The sequence below is a fragment of the Sus scrofa genome, chromosome X (assembly GCF_054392235.1).
Source record: "Sus scrofa isolate SSC_HxYL_T2T_F1_AM1 chromosome X, Sscrofa_HxYL_maternal_Yorkshire_Landrace_v2.0, whole genome shotgun sequence".
NCBI lineage: Eukaryota > Metazoa > Chordata > Mammalia > Artiodactyla > Suidae > Sus > Sus scrofa.
Window position 1 is genome coordinate 15,844,457 of NC_139401.1, and position 22,749 is coordinate 15,867,205.

Here is a 22,749-nt window from a genome sequence, read left to right on the forward strand (position 1 = left end):
AATCCCAAGCTACCTGCATCTACATTTGTTCTGTGACCAAGTCCAGATATCACCATGTTTTTCTGTAGTGACTTGGTTTTCAGACGCTCCCATCTTTCCAGTTCACCACAGTTTTTGCTAAGGTCTTGGAGACTCGGAGTGACAGCTGTATTTCCACTCACTTTATAACATTTTACTTCTAGTACGTATCACCTGGCAATGTGTTCCCTTGTGGGACATTACAGGATCATTACATTACACATGAAAGGTATGGTTGATCGTTGACTGCTCTCTAATTACCCAAAGTGTTTGTCAAAGCCAGCGGGCAGGAGACGTAAACTCCATTTTGCTGTATATTGACTGTCAAGTTTACAGCGCATCTCTGCTAGCACGGAAAACTTGCCCAACAAGAATATTTAGTGGAGCAGACCTTTGCAAGTGGAACAAATGCCCTCAGTTTCAGGATCAACAGCGAGGAAAATGATCTAGTGATCAAATTGGTTTATCCTATACCTTCAAAATAAGAAGCTTATCTAGGATCGGTGTTTCTGAAATCTTTTTTTTCCCATTATTGAGACTTTTTGGACATCTTTTTCCTAATAATTCACCCAGAGAATTTTAATAACACAGATACAGTTTCATTCTGTGTATGTACCGTGGTCTTTTGGAAGATTATAAACCACTGTAAAATCAAAACTTTTTTCTCCCTACCAAGAACAATTTCCATCCTCTTGCGAATGCATGTATTGGATTATGGTTGCTAGTGCACACTGACAAAATTCAGATAATGTTTCACCAATTTAATATGCAAGGCCACCATATTTCAGAGTATACAACTCAAGAGGATCTAAGAGAGAAAACGGTTTTTTTAGTAAGCCACATATCACCAACTGAAATCTCATTCCTCTCCTAAAAATAAGAGAGCCCTAATAATATTAAAGAGCACATGGTTCCCAAGTCAGAATGTGTCCAAATCGAAAAACTTGCACCCACCAAGTCAAACTCCTCCATGTACGGAGAGCGGGCAGGCTTTGCTCTCAGAAGCAGAGATAAGACTAGGAGTGAGCCTGCGACACGGCCATCTCATTTGCTTGTTTATTAGCCCTGCCAACTCATTTGCTTGATTATTAGCTTTATGGAGCTCTGACCATGCAGACTTTCAGCTCCAGGAGGACAGGGACTGTTTTTGGTTTGCTCACCACTGCAGAAGGAAAGAAAGAAGAGAGAAAGGATGGGGAGGTAGTAAGAAGACAAGACAGTATGCTAAGTGACTTGAACACCGCCTTTAAGAATATTCCATTTAGGGAGTTCCCATCGTGGCGCAGTGGTTAACGAATCCGACTAGGAACCATGAGGTTGCGGGTTCGGTCCCTGCCCTTGCTCAGTGGGTTAAGGATCTGGCGTTGCCGTGAGCTGTGGTGTAGGTTGCAGACCCGGCTCGGATCCCGAGTTGCTGTGGCTCTGGCGTAGGCTGGTGGCTACAGCTCCGATTCAACCCCTAGCCTGGGAATCTCCATATGCCGCAGGAGCGGCCCCAGAAATAGCAAAAAGACAAAAAAAAAAAAAAGAATATTCCATTTAGGAGTTCCCGTCGTGGCTCAGTGGTTAACAAATCTGACTAGGAACCATGAGGTTGCGGGTTCGATCCCTGGCCTCGCTCAGTGGGTTAAGGATCCGGCATTGTTGTGAGCTGTGGTGTAGGTTGCAGACCCGGCTCGGATCCCGAGTTGCTGTGGCTCTGGTGTAGGCTGGCAGCTACAGCTCCGATTGGACCCCTAGCCTGGGAACCTCCATATGCCGTGGGAGCGGCCCAAGAAATGGCGAAGACAAAAAATATATATATATTCCATTTAGTGTGAAGACACAGATATGTAAACAAACAAAAGGAAAGCAGGTAATCATTATAAGGAAAAGATGTTTCGATGTGGTGAGGTTACAAAGCAGGGGTTAATTCTACCTGGTTAGAGGTGGGAGGAAAGTGAAGTGAGTTGTGAAGACACTTTGGAGACAAGGCTGTATCAGATGACTTACATGGGCCCCAGGGCACTCTTGCCTTTGTGGTCTGCTTCTTCTACAGAAGCACACTGAGATGAGTATCACTATCTGGGCAGTCTAGAAGCACGTAGCCTGGAGGCCCACCAATGACCTCCAGGAGGACGAGCGGTTTAAGTGAGAGAAACTCTAGGGCAAGCTGGAAGAGTGGCTGGAAGATGGGGCAGAGTGTTCCAAGCTGAAGAACAGCTTGTTCAGAGGCCTGGAAGTGAGAGATCTATTACGATTGGATGAAAGAGAGAGAGGGGAGAAGGATGAAAGATGAAGTTAGAGAAGAAGGGGGGGGGCAGGGTCAAACCGCCAGAGGCCCTGTGTTAAGAAGGCTGGCTTTATTCTAAAGAGAATCAGAAACCATTTTAAAAAGCTTCTATGTTAGGGAGTTCCTGCCATGGCTCAGTGGTAAATAAACCCAACTAGTATCCAGGAGGACTTGGATTCCATCCCTGGCCTCGCTCAGTGCGCGAAGCATCTGGTGTTACCATGAGCTGCCGTGTAGGTCACAGATGTGGCTTGGATCTGGCATTGCTGAGGCTGTGGCATAGGCTGGTGGCGTACAGCTCTGACTGGACCCCTAGCCTAGGAACCTCCATATGCCTTAGATGCGGCCCTAAAAAGCAAAAAAAAAAAAAAAGGGCTTCAATGTTAGGAACCAATAGAATCGGGTTTGCATTTTGGATATTCAATCAAGCTACACTGAAGACTGGAGAGGGAGTGGTGAATGTTTTGGGGGGGGTCCACCAGGCCCCCTCTTCAGGGCTCACATACCCACCCCCTGCTTTCGAAGGCCCACAAGTTGAGTCCTTCAGTAGGAATTGCCCACAGCCCTGGAGAACTGCCTTACCCAAGGGCAGATCCTCTCCCAGAGAGGACCCACGGCCATAACCTGCTCATGTGGAGATACAAAGGCCCGGCCACCTTATCTCAATCAGGGACAACCTCAGCTTCTAAGGTCCCCAAAGGATTGGCTGAGGCCTCTATTGTAACCATGTTTCTGGTTACTTCTCCCTCTACTTAATCCTACTTTATTAGTTTCCTACTGCTGTGTAATACTCTACCACAAACTTAGTGGCTTAAAAAACACACATTCCTCATCTCACAATGTCCAGGAGTCAGGAGTCTGGGCACAGCTTAGCCAGGTTCTCTCCTCAGGCTGCAATCAAAGTGTTGGCCAGACTGCATTCTCATCTCGAGATTTGACTCGGGAAAAATTCACTTCCAAATTTACTCCAGTTGTTGAAAGAATTAATTTTCTTGTGGTTGTAGGACTGAGGATCCCAGCTTCTTGCTGGCTGTTGGCTGGAGGCCACCTTCGGTGCTGAGAAGCTACCACTAATTCCTAAAAGCTGCTCGTGGTTTCTTTTATGTGCCCTTCCCCAACATGGCCACTTACTAGATCAAACCAGCAAGGAGAGTCTCTAGAACACGTCTGCTAGCAAGACAGACAGGCATCGTATAAATTAATTGCAGGAATAACGTCCCACCTTTGCTGTATTCCATTCATTAGAAGCAAGTCACAGGCCCCCTCGTCCCTCAAGGAGAGGAGATTACATGAAGGCGTGGCCATCACGAGACGGCAGCCACCTTACAGTCTGTCTGCCACACTTGCCATCCTCACTTCTCACACATGTATCTCCTGAGACCACGCCCAGTAAACCTCCATGCAAATACCGTCTGAGAGTCCATGTCCACGGGAGGCAGGGATGTGACTCAGAAATTACAAGCTGTTAGACGAACTGTGGGAGACTGAACAGCAAATGTTCTTCCTATTAATACATGTATAATAATTATTACTAGAATTTAGGAAGACACGTAACCTATATGGAAGTAATAGCAAGTCTAAAAACTACAAGGTGTCTTCAAGCGGGAAACACACAAGAATAATTAGTTTCTAGGGCTGGAGAGCACATTAAACATAACAAAAAAATTAGGTTTACTATGTTCCACAGTGTGAGAATAAATCTCAGACCACAATCAGTCACTTAATCAAAAAGAGATGAGAAAGAGCACTTTATTAAATTAGCATAGATTGTACTTTCACAAATTGCAGAAATAATCAATGAATAGACTGTCCTATTAGAGACTGAGTCACAAAATATATATAAGCAACTGTTGGTATGATAACAGGATCAAATTCCACCTTGTATACCAACGATTTTTACCTGTCCCACTGACAATAATTACTTGTCGTTCTTGCTTATTTAGTCATCAACAGAGTGATATAAGTGATATTCAAAAAGGATCCATTGTCAACAATTTGGACTCCATTGTATAGGCATTCTCCAATGGAAAAATAGTTTTTCTTCAGTCTTCAAAGTATATATATATGCTGGCCTGACCTTATATCTGGAAATGCTTAAATACTAATGCATTTTAAAATCAACAACTACAAATAACTACAAACACCACATGAGTACACTCACGCAGTGTTGTCAGAGAAATATTTTAGAAAATTCTGGATAGTCAACAGCTTATGATTCCAATGGTCTTCATGAGTATAATTCATTGCCTTTCAATGTCATGCACATGCAAAATTTCTTAGAAAAGAAGAATGGTGAAACAAAATATATAATCTGCCCTTGACAAACTGGATGTTCAGCAGTTGCACAGAAATAAGTGTTGTGTTTCACGGGAAAGCAAAACAGTAGCCATTCAGAGAGGGGTGAGCCGCTCATCCTCTGTTCCAAAGGCATCATTAATGTGTCCTCCCTTCATGTCCAGGGGATCACAGGGGATGCCATTTTCAATTGTGACTGTGTTTTCACACTTATCTTCCGTATTTTCCATTTCAGACGGTCCTTCGTTCTTCCTAAGAGCACATAAAAAGAATGATTGGGATCTAGGAAGAGAAAGCATGGGCTTCTGTACAAACATGGAGATCAGGCAAGGGAGAAGGAACCTTAGAATAATGGAGAAAATGGATGACATTGTGCATTTTCAAATAAATTTCAAAGATTATAAAGAGGTGATGAGGTGAAAAGATGCTATTAAGATCAGAAGTCTGCATAGATCATATGTATATCATATACATATATATGTACATATATATAGATAGGTAGATCAGAACGAGTGCTCTTTGGAAGTGGAGGATAAATGTATAAGAATATGTATATGAATGAATATATAGGCATATTTATAGGAGTGAACATGTTTATATTCACACAGATATACACGTGTACATTCACACGCACAAACTGCATGAAAAATGTGAGGAACATGTATGGTAAACAGGAAAGTTAAAAAAATTAGCTCTAGGAAAATTTAACAAAAATTGAATTTTAAAAAGTAATAAATTCCTCTCACAAGATATGACAAATTAACGGTCTGCAAATTTTAAGTAAAAATCAGATGGAAATGAGTTTTCAAGAAGCAAACTCACATTACTTTGTAGAAAGGATATAACCATTGTAAACTGCAGATATCACTGCTTGGCTCTACTCATTACAAAATAGCTGCATTCATTTGTAAGTCGGGTTTTGGGAACTCAGAACAGATTTTACTAATTACATTACAACTCATAGCTATAACTCTAGGTCGTTTCAAAAAAACCTCTATATAACAGGATAAATGATTAAGTTATCCATTCGCAGATCCTTTGTAGACCCTGCTACCTCAACCCATGTGGTAACCAGACCCTTAACATTTCCTTGGAGTGTGGAAAGATGTAGCCTTGAATTCAAAGATTCTTCCTGTCTTTTGTGAAAGGCCAAGACACTGAGCCGATTGTGCTTGATATGATAGAGGTAGGGGGAGAAGAGATGTGAGTGCCTCTAGGCAAGCAGAGCCAAGAAGAGTGTGCCCTAGGATTATCCCAAGTTAGATGCTGGGGCACCATGGAGCCATGATGTTAGACATGAGGCTCCCAGACTTATCAAAGGTTCTCCTGTCCCAGAAATCTGTGGACACTCCAAAGAGGCAGAACTAAATTGATCCCAGGGCTAGGATGGTGGACATTGCTGTGGTAATCAGGATGGACTCCCACCACTATGAAAGTCCCTTAGAACCTCAGTGAGTCTCTAGTGAGTGAGGAGGTGGTGAAGATGCCCCAGTGATGATTAGAATTTCCTAGAGTCCTACATGAGAGTTCATTTCAAAGTGCTTTAAAGACTACGGTGAAGGAAGGCAGAGAATAGAGAGAGCTCATGCTTACAAAAGAATGAAAAGTAACATAGAAAGTATAACAAAAATAGAAGATCACCATATAATCATAATTGATTCTGATGAGGCTCATCGATGGATATGAAAGCAGTAAGATGGTTTGGGAACAGGATATTCAGAGGGTCTCAATATAACACCCCTACAAGCAATGTACTAATTATAAAGAGACATTTGTATTTTGTAAAGGGAGAAATCTGGTGAACATCACCAACAATAAGACAAACTTACAAGTGCCTCCAGATGTTATGCACGGAAAAGACATATATTTTTAAAATAAAATTCTGTGTTTTGTGTTCTTGTCCCACTCCATCACCAAATATTTTTTGACTTGAATCTCTCAGGAGGAACTTATCAGACAACTCCAAATTAAAGGATGTTTTGTGGAAGAGCTGAACTGGACTCAGTACAGAATAGGCATTCAACTAATGTGCTTAGAGCTGGATAGACAGACATGAGTGGCTGGCTAGCTAGTTAGACGAGCTAGAAAGATCACCAAATGTAGATCAATTACTGGTTGGCTGGATGATAAATTAATAGGTGGCTGGATGAATGGGTAGATGGATAGATGACTGGATGGTGGTTACTGATGGAACAAATAACTGGGTGAATGGATGGACTAATGCTGTAAAGAAAGTTACTCCGACAGTAGCCCAAGGTAGATTGTGAATGGGATTCCTCAAAAGAAAGAGAAAGAAAGACGGAAGGAAAGGAAAGGAAAGAAATATACACATGTGATATTTCTTATATCTCTTGCATAGTTATTTTTTCAAATGGATAGAGGAAGATACTTGTTTTCATAACTTAGGAATTAGGAGTTAGTATAGATTTTTTCAGGCTTCACTGACGGTTTATTAAGTAATTTCAAATATGCAGATTTCATTAAAAAAAGTAGCATTCCAATACTGTAGATCTCACTGTTATCACTTGAAAGTATTTTGCCATTGTACATGCCACTGTCAAATGTCACAATGTGTCACTACAGGCCCCATACTGGGAGTGGAAGTTGGGGGATTGTAGTCCCAGAGACCTAGGCAAGGATAGGCTGCTGTGTTTTTCCTGCCTCAGGGTGAAGATACTGCACTGTCCATTCTAAGCATTGGTGATCAATGACCAGTGACTGTTGGGTTGGGTGTGCAGTTTCCTGTGATGAGGTCATCCTCCAGCCAGGTGAAATCACCTACCAGAGGATTAGAATTCTTTGGCCCCTTCTCCTGTAGACAGGATTACCATCACTTTCCATGTTGTTCAGAAAGCAAAGGCAACTGACATTCTATAACCATCAAATACATCACTTCCATTCATAGTATGCAACATTCATTCAATAACTATGTTTGAGTGCCTACTGAGTTTTGGAAGAGACACTTTAGTTCTTGTCCTAAGGTGAAAAGAAAGGGCTCAATAAAAAAGAAAAACTTCAGGAGTTAACTCAAGCCTCAGTGGGTTAAGGATCTGCAGTTGTCACTACTGTGGCTCAGGTTCAATCCCTGGCCTAGGAACTTCTGAATGCGCAGGCATGGCCAAAAGAAGGAAAAAGAAAAACTTCAAATTTCATTCATCCTCCCTGCAATCTTTTTTTCCATAGGTTTTAAACAATCAAGTTTTACCCTGAAATCTGTGTACGTAAATATACAATCCATATTACAAGGATCTTAGTCGAGGGAGCATTCTGAGGTAGGTGGCAATGCAACAGCAGTCTTAGAAATAATGGTTACCAAGTGTTCATTTGCCAGTTCCTGCAATTTAAAAAAAATGTTTTTACTGAGTTAGGAGAAAATTACAGGAGTTCCCACTGTGGCACAGTAGAAACAAATCCTACTAGTATCCATGAGGATGTGGGTTCAATCCCTGGCCTCTGTCAGTGGGTTGGGGATCCAGTGTTGCCATGAGCTGTGGTGTAGGTCACAGACATGGCTTGGATCTGGTGTGGCCATGGCTGTGGCACAGGCCAGCAGCTGCAGCTCCAACTTGACCTCTAGCCTGGGAACCTCCATATGCCATGGGTGTGGCCCCAAAAAGAAAAAAAAAATATTGCGGAGAGCTGGACACTTGCAGATCATGGCAAGAAATCTTGCCTCCTCCTGCCCAATCACAAAGGAAAAAAAATAATCCAGCAGCCATCATAAAGGAATAGGGAAGAATGAACAAGGCAGATGCAAATCGATGAGGACAAGTTTCTCTCCTTTAGAAGGATTTCTCAACCAAAAAGAGCGAAATCACGGTGGAAATTTATCAAACCAAGCTATGGCCAAGGCAAATTAGGCACATGTGATTCTTCTGTGACCTTAGATCCAGTTGTTCAGAGTCTTGGCATTGCCGGCCTTTCACAAACTGCAGTGTCAGTAGCTTGCTGGTTGGTGGGCATGATAAGAAGCTCAAAGGTTATCTAATAGCAACGCAGCCCTTTGTCACATTTCATAGTGTGTCCTGTAATAAACTGATTCACTGCCTGTGCATTGCTCTAAGTATAATGAAACTTAACTATCTTTCCGGATCATTCTGACTTGAGGTTCTGCTAAAAACATGAATTCTTTTTCCTGAAAAATGAAATTAAGTGTGAATGACTTCTGCTGTTCTTGCATCATCAGGAGGCTCAGGAAGAGGGTTTTTCTTTTTAAGTGACTGAAACACCTGAAACTAGCTCCTAGAAGCCTTGAGAGTGGCTATTTCTCACAAATCCAGAGAGAATATGGACAAAAGAGGGGACAAATCAAGTACAGGTGTACCTCAGAGATATGGCAGGTTTGGTTCGACTGCACTAAAGCAAGCGACACAAATTTTTTGGTTTCCCAGTGCATATAAAAGTTCTGTTTACATTATACTGTAGTCTATTAAATGTGCAATAGCATTATGTCTAAAAAAATCACTGTACATGCCTTAATTTTAAAATATTTTAGAGGTTTTAAAATGCTAACCATCATCTGAGCCTTCAGTGAATTTTAACCTTTTTGTTAGTGGAGGGTCTTGCCTCAGTGTCAATGGCTGCTGACGAATCAGGGTGGCGGCTGCCGAAGGCTGGGGTAGCTGTCGCAATTTCTAAAAATAAGACAATGAAGTTTTCTGCTCTGATTGACTCTTTTTTCGTGACCCCTTTCTCTGTATATACTGTGCAATGCTGTTTGGATTTTACTCACTGTAGACCTTCTTTCAAAATTGGGAGTCAATCCTCCCAAATCCTGCCGCTGCTTTATCAACTAAGATTAAGTCATATCCTTTGCTGCCATTTCAATCATCTTCACAGCAGCTTCACCAGGAGTAGATTCCACCTCACGAAACCACTTTTTTGTTTCAACCATAAAAGCAATTTCTCATCTGTTAAGTTTTATCATGGGATTGCAGCAATACAGTCACATCTTCAGGCTCGATTTCTAATTCTAGTTCTCTTGCTTTTTCCATCACATCCACTGAAGCCTTGAACCCCAAGTCACCCATGAGGGTTGGAACCAACTTCTTCTAAACGCCTGTGAAATGTCGATATTTGCACCTCTACCCGTGAATCACAAATATTCTTAATGGCATCCAGAATGGTGAATCCTCTTCAGAAGGTTTTCAACAGACTTTGCCCAGGTCCATCAGAGGAACCACTGTCTATGGCACCATAGCCTTATGAAATGTATTTCTTAAATAATAAGACTTAAAAGTCTAAATTACTCCTTGATCCATGGGCTGAGAATGGATGTTGTGTTAGCAGGCATGAAGGCAACATTAGTCTTGTTACATAGCTCCATCAGAGCTCTCAGGTGACCAGGTGCGCGGTCACCGGGCAGTAATATTTTGAAAGGAATCTTTTTTGGAACAGGAGGTCTCAACAGTGGGCTTAAAATATCCAGTGATCCATGTTGCAAACAGATATGCTGTCGTCCAGGCTTTGGTATTCCATTTGCAGAGCACAGGCAGAGTAGATTTAGCACAATTATTAAGGGCCCTGAGATTTTCAGAATGGTAAATGAGCACTGGCTTCAAGTTAAAGTCACCAACTGCATTAACCCCTAGCAAGAGCGTCAGCCTGTCCTTTGAAGACTGGAAGCCAGGCATTGACTTCTCTCCAGCTATGGACGTCCCAGATGGTAGCTTCTTCCAATATAAGACTGTTCTGTCTACATTGAAAATCTGTTATTTAGTGTAGCCACCTTCATGAATTATCCTCTGGTAACTTCCTTCAGCTTCTACCTTCGCACCTGCTGCTTCCCCTTGCGTTTTTATATCATGTACACAGCTTCTTTCCTCAAAACTCTGCTGGTTTCAAATTTTTCTTCTGCAGCTTCCTCACCTCTCTCAGCCTTCAAAGGATTGAAGAGAGTTACGGCCTTGCTCTGGATGAGGCCTTTGCTTAAGGGAATGCTTTAGCTGGTTTAATCTTCTATCCAGACCACTAAAACTTTCTCCACATCAGCAATAAAGCTGTTTCACTTTCTTATCATTTGTGTGTTCAGGGAAGAAGCACTTTCTATTTCCTTTGGGAATTCTCCCCTTGCATTCACAAGTGGGCTGTTCAGTGCAAGAGGCCTGGCTTTCATCCTGTCCCAGTTTTCAACGTGCGTTCCTCGCTAAGCTTAATCATTTCTAGCTTTTCATTTAAAGTGACAGACTTCTGTCTCTTCCTTTCACCCGAACACTTAGAGGCCATTGTAGGGTTATGAATTGGCCTGATTTCAATACTGCCGTGTCTCAGGGAAGAGGGAGAAAGATGGGGAATAGCAGGTTGGTGGAGCAGTCAGAACACACAATATTCATCATTAACTCTGCCATCTTATATGGGCGCGATCTGTGGAGCCCACGGTCCCCCCACTCCCCCCGCCAAATTCCAATAGTAACATCAGAGATCACTGATCACAGATCATCATGATACATATAACAATAGTGAGAAATAGTGCAAGACATAGTTTGAAATATTGCAAGAATTATCAAAATGTGACACAGAGACAGCAAGTCAGCAAATGTTGGGAAAATACTGCCAAAAGACTTGGTTGACACAGGGTTGCCACAAACTTTCAATTTATATATATAAAAAAAAATTACCTGCAAAGTACAATAAAGTGAAGTACAATAAGATGAGGTCTGCCTGTATCAGGGAGCCCACGCGCCTAGAGGGTGTTGAGGAACAGGGTTTGCTCAAGGTAAAGCAGTGACAGCTAAAGGCAGAAAGAGTATTTCTGCTCCCTTCAAACAAGATAGGGCTGAAAAGCCAAGGCCCAAGAAACAGCCAGAAAAACAACGAAGGACAGACAAATATGATTTCAAAACGGGAGAGAATTAATTATTGGGGAATTGGAACTGTCATCATAATCAGTATGGACGATTCCAGGGAGAAACAGCAGTGATGCTAGAAGGATTTTAGTGGATGTTGCAGCACAGTGAGCCTGGGGGGCTCGGGCATCAAGGACATCTGGTTTAAATCCAGGTACCGCTACTTTCTAACCATATGGCAACTGTGGACAGGTTCGTTTTTATTGGCCATGTTATAGCAAAAACAATGATAATTAGTATCTATGACAGTGTAGAAACCAGACTAAGGGCTTTGTACCTATCATCTCATCTAAATTCTATTGCAATACTATTCAGATTTTATTACTGTCCCTGTTGTTCAAATGAAGAAGCTGAGACTCAAATATGCAGAGCAACTTGTTTTCCACAATAGGACAAGACTGGTGAAAGGAAGGGACCTAGAACCCTATGCAGGCTTTGCTCAAAACACATATTTGGAGTTCCCATCGTGGCTCAGCAGTTAATGAACCTGACTAGTAGCCATGAGGACTAGGGTTCGATCCCTGGCGTTGCTCAGTGGGTTAAGGATCCGGCATTGCCGTGAGCTGTGGTGTAGGTCGCAGACATGGCTCGGATGTGCCGTTGCTGTGGCTGTGGCATAGGCTGGGAGCTGCAGCTCCAATTGGACCCCTAGCCCGGGAACCTCCATATGCCACAGGTATGGCCCTAAAAAGATAAAAACAAAAAGAACACATATGTGATTCCTATTGATGTATATGTTTTTTAATGATTTTTATTTCTTCCATTATAGTTGGTTTAGTGTTCTGTCAATATTCTACTGCACAGCAAAGTGACCCAGTCACACATATGTATGTACATTCTTTTTCTCGCATTGTCCTCCATCACGCGCCATCACAAGTGACTAGACAGAGTTCCCTGTGCTAGACAGCAGGATCTCATTGCTTATCCACTCCAAAGGTAATAGTGTGCAGAAGAACCACAAAGTGAACCAATTATTAGCTCTGACATTTCTGATTTCATTTACATTTCTATTTTCAAGATTATAATACTCATTTAGTTGAGACTTTATGAAAATGTAAAGTTTCAGCATATGGAAATGTTGCCTGAGTCCCAGTCCCTTCTGTTTACTGCTGACTTTATGGGAAGAGAAATACAACCAGAAATAAACCACATGAATTTACTAGTGACTCTGCTTAACAGTGAGCATTAGCTGGGGCTCTATGTCGTGCGTCCCTGACCTGGCCTTGTTATCAACGGCAGGATTACAACACCCTTGTAGGCAAGGACCGCACACGTTATGTATGTACATCTCTTCCGCAGTACCTTCTACAGCTACTATCACAGAACGGAGGGTCAATAACAGAGTAAGATATTTTATCTCTCCGGGCCTTGGCTTTCGGAGAGGTGGATTTAGATCATTGCTCAGGCCCCTTCCTAAAATCCTAACATTAGAACAATCTATTTATACAAGATTCATGAATCAATTCTAAGATATACATGCAATTCTGAAATTGCACTGTGACTCATCTTTTATAGCACAAAGCCCCAGGTTATACAGAATTAGCACTTTGTAACTGCTTTTTGATGATGACGCTTCTTTACAGGGACGCTGCGCTCTCCAGGGTTTAAAGCGCTTGCGCTTGTTCTCCAACTTTGTCTTCCCATCATCAGACCTTTTTAAGAAAATATCATCCTCATTTGCCACATGTGACTGGATCAAGGTCATTCAGTTAATACAGCCAGGGCCTGAGACTGCAACCCAAAGCCAAGAGGATGAATCCAGCACTCTTTCAGCTAAACCACGCAGCACAGCACCAAGGTCACCACCATGACCAGGGTCACATCACCCTCACCATTTCAACCATCACCGTCACCATCACTGTCCGCCATCGCAGTCATCATCGTCACCATGGTCATGAGGCTGACCAGGGAACTGAAATGTCTACTTCCAGGCTGGGCCTAGAGCAGATCCAGCACAGACCTAACAGTGAAGCATTTGTAGTTCATCTTAGTTGCCTTCCCACCTACTCCACTCCTTAATTGTTCCTCAAAAGATTAAAAAAAAAATCACTTTTCCAACTTTTTTCCTTCAACAAATCTCTCCTTTCCACAAACTGCTGTTCTTGACTAGATGGGAACAGAGAAGCAATCTTCTCAAATTATTTCGCAAGGAAGTGGCAGTCGTAATGGTGTGGTGAAACCCACTGGTACAGGCTTGCAAAAGGTGACTGTTAAATATTCAGAAACTTCAGACTGGGTGAGAAGTCGGCAAATGCTACAAATCGGGGTATTTTTTTTTTTTCAGAGAGCACTAGTTAGTCATTTCACTACAGTCATGGTCAACAGCAGATCTAATAAGATAATTTGCCTTTTAAAATAGGTGGGGTTTTTTGTTTGTTTGTTTTTTGTCTTTTTAGGGCAACACCCATGGCATCTGGAGGTTCCCAGGCTAGGGGTCAAATTGGAGCTATAGCCACCAGCCTACACCACAGCCATGGCCACGCCAGATCCTTAACCCAATGAGCAGGGCCAGGGATCGAAAGCACATCCTCACGAATACTAGTCAGGGACATGCCTGCTGAGCCATGACGGGAACCTCTAGGTGTTTGTTAACTAATAAAATCTCAAGCACCGAGCCACTGAACTTGAACCTTTTCTATAGTATGGTGGCAATATGTGGATGGAAAGAGATCATTTTTCAGCATTTCTTGATCACAGAATCAGGGTAAGCTCATCTTGGATAATCAAAATGGATAATACTAATCATTACTATTTTTTTCGTGCATACTAGATCCTAGGTACTTCATACACATTTAGCTCAGCCAATCCTACTGGAAGCCCTGTGAGACATTATCTCCCTATTACAGATGGAGAAACAGATCCATGGAAATTAGATGATTCAACCAAGGTCATTCAGCGAAAGGGTAAAGCTAGTATTTGAGTTCACCTAGTTTGGGCCCCAGGGACCACATACTTTCCACCCAGCGGTTCTGAATAATCAATGCAATGCTGTCATTGACACAGCTATCAAAATAGTTAAAGCTTTACTTGAGAAATGTCCTTAACAGTAAGTTTAAACATGCATATGTCTTCAATGACCCTGGAACTCCTCTGTAGAAGCAGAATGGTGATTTGGATGTGACCCTATGGTCCCTCGTGATCTTCAAGGTTTAAGATTTTGTATCACACAAACTAAGTTCATTATCACCTAAAGTATGGATCGGACTCTTGAGCAAATCTTTGGCTTCCTCAACACTAAAGGCTTTGGGGGGCAACACCAATCTTTTCCACCATTAGAAAAGGCTTTCATCACAATTATCAGGGCTCTCCTCACCTCAAACTGCACCCTCTCCTCACCTAGGAAGCAATACTTTGGCCAAGAGAAACTCACCACAGATTGTATCAAACGTAAAACCCAACAAATCAGTTTATCTTCAAAAGGTTGTCATAAGGTTGCTAATGACTGATGCTCTCCAGGTTTACAAAGGATTTGTCCATCTGTTTTCCTAGTTGGAGCATGAAATAAATTTGTGAAGGTGAGGTCGTGACAACAGCCTCACTTCTCCCAGGCAACAGATTATCATGCCACACACCCAATTATTATATTACTGCAGAATTTGCTCAGAAGGAAAGAGACAGCTCATCCCAGCACAAACCAACTGAAAGGCCAGCGACTGGTAGGATAATCAAATAACAGCAACAGCTAGCAGTTATCGAGTGCTCAATGCGTGCCAGGCACTACTTCAAGCACTCTATTAACCCCTTTGATCCCAGCAAATTAATTACTTCTAATACACCTCCCTGTCACTCTAGTGAAATCATCTATGCATAGGCAGCAAAGAAAAATTTAACTTGACTCCAGCACCACAAACCATATTCTCTTAAGCTTCATTTCCCTGACTCATTGCCTGTGCTTCCTGATATCCATACAGTTAATGGATTATATATAAGAGCAGAGTCTGGGCAATAAATACTTTGAATCTAAGCAGTCTATCTCAAGAGTCCATCCTTCTAACTCCCACACCATATCATTCTGGTGAGGAAATTGGGAAGCAAGGAGATGAGGTGAATTCACAAAGGTTACACTTGTTAGAAATCATAGAATCATAGCATTTCAGGATTAATATAAAACTTAAAGATATTAAACATAGGCATTTGGGGGGAGGACTAGATTAGCAGGTTGGGATTAATATATACACACACTACTCTATATCTATAAAGTAGATAACCAACAAGGACCTACTGTACAGCACAGGGAACTACATTCAATGTCCTATAATAACCTATAATGGAAAAGAATCTGAAAAAAGATACACGCACGCGCACACACACACACACACACACACACACACACATATATCCATGCCCATATAGAAAGAGAGATATAACTGACTTTGCGGTACACCTAAAACTAACACAAGGTGATTGTAAATCTACTATACTTACACAAAAAAATATTAAAATAAACACAGGCATTCAAGTACTGCAGGAGAATATTTCTTAACAAAACCAGTTAATAATTTGACCCAAGTCTCTCAGCATTATGTGTCATGCCAGGATCAAGAAAATCAAGCAAGTCCAACTTGATCTTAGTCTTTGAGCTTAATCTGAGGACTAGCCATGAATCACACTTATTCTACTCCATTTCATTTAACATTTGTGAAAGAAATCACAGAGCCCCAAATTAGAAATGATTACCTCTGCTAGTAATTAGGGTGAAACATATGGAAAGTAGACAATCTCAGGAGAAACATTTAGCTGAACACACACTTGGCCAAACACAACCTGCATGTCCCACAAGGGTGGGCACCAACCCTTCTGAAAACCAGTGCATGTATCTGTGACCCCCCACTTACCAGAATTCATCCTCCTCAATATCAGAAGGGAAGGTTTAAAAGCATCAAAGGGTCTAGTGAAGGGGTAAGGACTCTCTCCACTTTCCCTCTGGATCAGAGGCACTTAGAAACAAAATTCTTTTCTCCTTTCATTGTGTGGAAGACTCTTATCTCTTCTCTACCTTAGTAACCCTGCCAATGGTCTGAAATTCTCTCTTGAAGCGATATCAATAATTTAGGCAGCAAAGTTTTCACGTGCCCCAGAATCCAGGTAAATGAACTTCCGGGGTAGGAATCTATATATAAGTAGTGAAATTGGAAGTTCTCAAATTAAGCAAATTAGACTAGCCTAGATATTCATTAAAACATATCTCCTTCAATTATATATCAACTATACTTCAATTTAAAAAATGCATCCCCTTCAGAGAAGTGCCTCGAGTGGTTTATAGCAGGGCAAAGGAATCTACATTTTCAACAAGTGTTCTAAGTGATTCTAATGCAGAGAGTTGATTCAAAGGGCACTTTGAAGAACATGGGTTATACAAAATCATAGGCACTAGACGGATGAGCATTCATCAAAGGGAGGGAATATGAAACTTCACAAAATTATCTGGTACAAGACGGCAGCTGCAGGCACTGGAAGACGCAGAGCAAGGCGGGGAGGCATGAAAAGAACTGGAGAACTATCCGCATTTGGAGGTGGATGACTACAAAAGATTAACTCTGCCTACCCAAAAAGTCTACTTAGGTCTGTATATCCAGTTTACAAAATCATAACACATATTAAAATCAACTCTAGATAAAAGATACTAATGGAAGGAGTTATAGTTAAGTAAGGGACAATGGACTCCAAAAAGTCTCTAATAACAAGCGTGTAAGTGACAGTTTGAAAATCACCAAGTTTTTCAGTTTCAGATATAAGGTATTATCTTCAGCTAGAGGAAAATCCTCTCCTAAATTTTCCAAGTTATGATGAGGAAGTAGGAAAACGCTCTTCAAATCACTCCCTTTAAATATCTTACCTTCTGCGCTCCCGGATTCCAGATAAAATCAACAGCATGGTTGCAACTACAGTGATGGAAAATATCACACCAAATATAATAATCCAGGTGGGCACAGATGGCTCAGTAGGTGGTGCAAGAGTGGAAGGAATCCTTAAAAATTCCAGAGTCTGGTCATTTAAAAAGAAGGCATTGTTGATCCGGTTCCTATTCATTCTAAAATACAACGATGTTTAAAAACAAAACAAGACAGGAGAAGCATTAGAAACAGAAGGTATAGTCCTATCTCCCCATGATTCTAACTATCTCTATAAAGAGAGCATCTCCCTAGCAGGAGACCTCAAGCTGAACAGACAGTCTGGTGAGGGCAATTGTGCTGTGGTTTTCTGTTCATAAATGGCAGCGCCGGCTGCCAAAGAGACACCTGTCTCTGCACTACTGCCCTCCATTGCTGTGACCCTCCTAGAAGTAACCAGTAGTCCTGAGCTTTGAGCTCTGCCCACCACACTGTACTCCTGAAAGGCAGCAGCTAGGATAAAATGACAGAACTCTATTTAAGGTGGTGTAGATGTATATAAATACCAACACCCCGAAAGATAAAATAATATGTAAAAAGTGGGGGGTAAACATGAGAAGAAAAGAAAACCAAGTGCAGATAAGAAAATATGAAGCCGGGGCAGCTGAAGAGCTGTGAATCCATCAATTTGATCTTTTTTTTTTTTCCATTCAATTTAACAAACATTTGCTGAAAACTTACTAAGTACCATATCATGTGACAGGTGCTGGAGATACAAAGTGAAATAAAAATACCCAAGGAGCTTACAGTCTAGAAGAATGGCCAATCAGTCCCTCCACAATCACAGGGCAGTAGTGAAAGCAGTAAATATGGCCTCGGTGAGAGCGGAGGGGTAAGTACACTACAGGAAGAAGTCAGGGCTGCTTTCCTAAGATGGTAACTTTCAAGCTGTGTTTTGAGGGACAAGTAGAAGTCCTTTAAACCAAAATGTGTAGTGAGCACAGGGACTGGAGACATGGTACAGTAGGACTGTTCCATCAACTGCCAGGTAGTTGCATATGGCTAAAGTACATAGTGCTTTAGGAGTCCAAAAGTCTAGAAAAAATGAAGGTAAATGCATTACTTTTCTGGGGGGAAAATTTGCATTCCTGGTGGTGGTGGCAACTGGGGAGGCAATTAAAAACTTTTTCAACAGAAACAAAATAAGTGATTTCTAACTGAAATGTGCAAATTAGGTAAGGAGAGTTCTTGGAGATACTGTTTAGCCTTTACTGAATTCACACCTGACAAGCTGACCTCATCCACCTCTAGAGCAGCACTGAAAAGCAGAAATACAATGTCAAGCTCACATGCGATATCCAATTTTCTAGGAGCTACATTAAGAAATATATGTAACAGGAGAAATTAATTTTAATAATATATGCTTTGCCCAATATACCCATGAAAATATAATTTCAACATGTAATCAATACCGAGTTGGTTCACATTTTATTTTGTGCTAAGTCCTTGAAATGTGGCATGTACTTTACACTCTGAGCATGTCTAATCTTGGACTACCTACATTTCAACATCTGGAGAACCACATGTGGCTGGTGGCTGCTATACTGGGCAATGCAGGTCTTCAATCTGAGAGTAACAGCTTGAACATCTGTGCAGACCAGCACCAGGCTATAAGGAAATACCTCCTTTAAGCAAATGAAAATCTGGGTGGAGGCATGATTTTTCATGAATGTAAAGGAGAATCCCAGCCAGGAAATCTACGGCTTGAAAATCCATGTGCTGGACCATCACACAATAGTGCTGTGCAAAGGGTTCCTAACCGTCTGAGCTAACATTTAAAATTAGGGTTTCTTAGTCACAGTACAACTGACATTTGGGGTTGAATAGTTCCTTGCTGTCCTGGACACAGTTGGATGTTGACCAGCAACCCGAACTTCCACACTTGATGCTGGTGGCCTCCTGTGCACAACCAGCACTGAACAACGAAGACGTCTCCAGATGCTGCCAAATGTCTCCGTGGAGGCAAAACTGCCCCTGGATGAGAACCACTGATCTATATCAATCTCTATTACAAACCAACAGAAGAGTATCTTTGACATATTAATAAGTCATTGTAAAGCAGAGAGCAAAGTCTCCGAATCTATGAAAAGAGCGGAATTAATCAACAAGTCGATTAATTAGTAGAATGCATATTTAGTGGTGATTACCTTATGGCCGTCTGTACTTCAGCAGCAGGAAGAGTGTGACTTTTTGAAGGATCTGTAACCACAAACCAGAATGACACTCGCTGGGTTACATTGCAAAGTAGGACTTGGGAAATACTGCAGATGACGACAAGAAAAAAAATACATTGTAAGCAAATAATACCAAATGGCATTAGATATTCCACTCTGGTGTTATTACCATATTAAAAGGTGTCTCAGCTACGAATGAAGTCATTTCTAGCAATATAAAGATACGTCTTATTAAGAACAAAATAATGTGGAGTTCCCGTTGTGGCGCAGTGGTTAACGAATCCGACTAGGAACCATGAGGTTGCGGGTTCGGTCCCTGCCCTTGCTCAGTGGCTTAACGATCCGGCATTGCTGTGAGCTGTGGTGTAGGTTGCAGACACGGCTCGGATCCCGCGTTGCTGTGGCTGTGGTGTAGGTCGGAGGCTACGGATCCGATTTGACCCCTAGCCTGGGAATCTCCATAGGCTGCTGGAGTGGCCCAAGAAATAGCAAAAAGACAAAAAAAAAAAAAAGAATAAAATAATGTTAGAAAGTTGCTTTATTTAAAAATCATATACTTGGGATCATTCCTTAAATAAGGAATCTAATAAAAAAGAAACAACAAAGAGAATGACTCCGTAGAGATCACTGGGTATCTCATTCTCCATCACCTATGAGCTGACAGCATTCTCGATTTTTCAACACTTGGCCTCTCTCTGATACAGAAATCTTTTGTTTCCTCATCAAGAACTATTAGTTTTCTCCTCATTCAGCTTTTGACCACTCAGAACCCGACAAATATGCTGACCCCTACTTGCCTGCTCTCTTGGCCACAATTTCTGCACTTCTACCACTCCAATACTGGGGCCGGTCCAATAACAGACCTCCAGACTGGAGTGCAATTATAACATTTACCAACAGGCTTTAAACAGTTTTTGCAGGTACCTCCTTCCAATAGTAAATTGGAAATGTGCCTCACTCTAGTCTGTATACCTGAATCACCAGAGAAAAGCCAAGAAGGAAAAGGCATTAGTGTTCAGAAAAGAGACAATCTGTAAATCAATGCATTAAATATATGAAGATAGAAAATAGGAGAATCCACACTAAACCATGGTTGTCATGGCTAAAACATACATCCTGAATGGCTTTCACCGTGTCCTTCAGAATCAAATTGCGAAAAGTGACATTACCGACCAATCCAGAAGAATGAAACACGCAGATCTTCAGGAACACAGCCAAATGCACTCTTTTTCCTTAAATGAGCATTCAAGCGTACTACGCTCACTTTTACACTAATGAGAAAGACGCCCTTATTTTCTGTAATTTTCATGACTTGGCAGAAATGACTCCACTTTCCCCCTTTAAATGTGAAGTGCACGGGGGTCCCGTCCTGGCTCGGGGTAACAAACCCGACTGGCATCCATAAGGACTCGGGTTCACTCCCTGGCCTCACGCAGGGGGTTAAGGATTCTGCGTTGCCTGAGCTGTGGTGTAGGCCGCAGACGCGACCGGGATCCCACATTGCTGTGGCTGTGGAGCAGGCCGGCAGCTGCGCTCCCAAAAGACCCCTAGCTGGGAACTTCCATGCGCTGCGGGTGCGGCCCTAACCAAGAGAAGACCGGGGGGAAGAAAAGTGCACAAAGCCTAGGAGCGCCTAGGCCCCTCTGCCAGGAGCCAAGCGCCCGGGCCACAGGGGAGGCGGGCGGTCCCCGAGCTCAGGGGGCAGGGATGCCCCGCGAGGCCGCGCGCGCGCGTGCGCAGGGCCTGAACCCTCAGGCCGCCCAGGCGCCCACGCCCCTGCTTGCCGCCGAAGCCAACGGTCGCCTGGCCCGGTAGTGGCTTCTCCTCCGCCTGCCGACTTCGACTTCGACTTCGACTTCGGGGAGCCCCGGACGCCCTAGTCCCGCCAAGCCCCCGCCAAGCCCCCGCCCCGCCGCCCGCGATCATGGGCAGCTACCTGAGCAGGTACCTGAGCAGGTACCGGGCAGGGCGCCTGGCCGAGGCCAGGGTCAGGCGGCCGCGCCCCGCCTGGCAGCGCCTGTGCCCAGGGTCCCCGCCACCTCCGAGGGCCAAGCCGGCCCGCCACAGCAGACTCCAGCCCAGGGACCTGGGCCCAGGCCTGCGCCTCCGCCCGCCCGGCAGGGACTCCGCCCGCGGCCCCGGGGCCTCGGGGCCCCAGGCCCGGCGGCGCGGCTGGCCCGGCAGGCCGCCCCTCCGCCCGTCCACGGGGCTGCGCCTGTGCAGCCCTCGCAGGGCTCTCCTCAAGGGCTTCATGTGGACCACCCGCACCCCCTGCCGCGTGGGCAGAACCGTCACCATCCACGTCGCCCCGCCGCTTCGCAGAGGCAGCTTCTACAGGTACCCGCCCAGGCAGGAGCGCCCGGACCCCTGTGCCCGGGAGACCGTGCTGGAGGCCCTCCGACGATGCCAGAAAGGGAAGAGGAGGTTCGACGGGCCTCTCTGGTTCGAGACCCCCGAGCCCAAGCGGAGGGGGCAGAGCCCGGCGCCCAGGCCCTCGGCCTTCCAGCCCGTGCGCAGAAATGCAGCGGCCCCCGCCTTCGTGCCCAGGCCCGGGCCTCTGACAAGCAGCCTCTGCTCCAGGGGCGACTGCCTGTGAGAGGCGCACACGGGCGGCCTGCCCCCCAGGCCTGCCTGAGCCTTCCTGTCTGCACACTGGGCAAGCCTCGCGACAGACGACAGACGACAGACGCGCCCCTGGACTCACCCTCCTGCCCCCGCACCCCTCCTGCCGGCCCTCCCCCCAGAACGCCCTCGTCAGGAGGCCCTGCTTCTCCCCTCCGCCCCGATGATGGAGTTGAAAGGCTGCTCTGGTTTTATTTTATCGCAGCGATGACTTGTCCCACATTTATTAGGACAGTGACTGATGGGATGGGTGCCACGGGGAGAGCACTGACTTTACAACCCTTTGAAGAGAACTGACTTCTTGAACAAGTACTGAGTCCTCCCGTTCCTAACTGTGGTTTACCTGCCTTTTCACTTAGGTTGTCTTGAATTATTCTCAAAAATACCTGACGGTTTTCTGAATGTGTTCGTATTTCAAGTAATAGTAAAAATCGCCTTATGATCTTAGACTGTCAAGGCCTTTCTTTCCAAGATTCAAATCCTAGGATTCCCTCCACACCACAGTTTCTCCTCCCTGGCTCTCTTGGGGCCAGACAGTCCTGTGTGTTGGGCACAGACCCCTGCGTGGCAGGGTTTCCGCAGAACCCCTGGTCTCTAGGCTCCAGGTGTCAGGAGACACCCACGCTGAGAAA

At 43.7% G+C, this 22,749-nt stretch overlaps 2 protein-coding genes across 3 annotated transcripts in view; one reads left to right on the plus strand and one right to left on the minus strand.

Annotated features, from left to right (window-relative positions):
* Positions 1-4,006: 4,006 nt before the first annotated feature.
* Positions 4,007-22,749, minus strand: part of CLTRN (collectrin, amino acid transport regulator) — a 31,665-nt gene continuing 12,922 nt past the window's right edge. For both annotated transcript variants that reach the window (XM_021080139.2, XM_021080140.2), the window contains 3 exons: positions 19,469-19,582; positions 17,267-17,461; positions 4,007-4,837 (listed from right to left, as the gene is read on the minus strand). In XM_021080139.2, the coding sequence (XP_020935798.1) occupies positions 4,681-4,837; positions 17,267-17,461; positions 19,469-19,582 (466 nt within the window). In that variant the 3' untranslated portion in view covers positions 4,007-4,680. The remainder of the gene's footprint in view (positions 4,838-17,266; positions 17,462-19,468; positions 19,583-22,749) is intronic.
* On the plus strand, positions 21,255-22,562 carry LOC146394485 (POM121-like protein 2). Its single transcript, XM_085008568.1, has one exon. The coding sequence runs from the start codon at positions 21,420-21,422 to the stop codon at positions 22,089-22,091; it is 672 nt and encodes a 223-aa protein (XP_084864694.1). The 5' UTR covers positions 21,255-21,419; the 3' UTR covers positions 22,092-22,562.

Excerpts from the sequence above, each read along its gene's own strand:
- LOC146394485 (XM_085008568.1), top strand. The coding sequence starts at position 21,420 with ATGGGCAGCTACCTGAGCAGGTACCTGAGCAGGTACCGGGCAGGGCGC.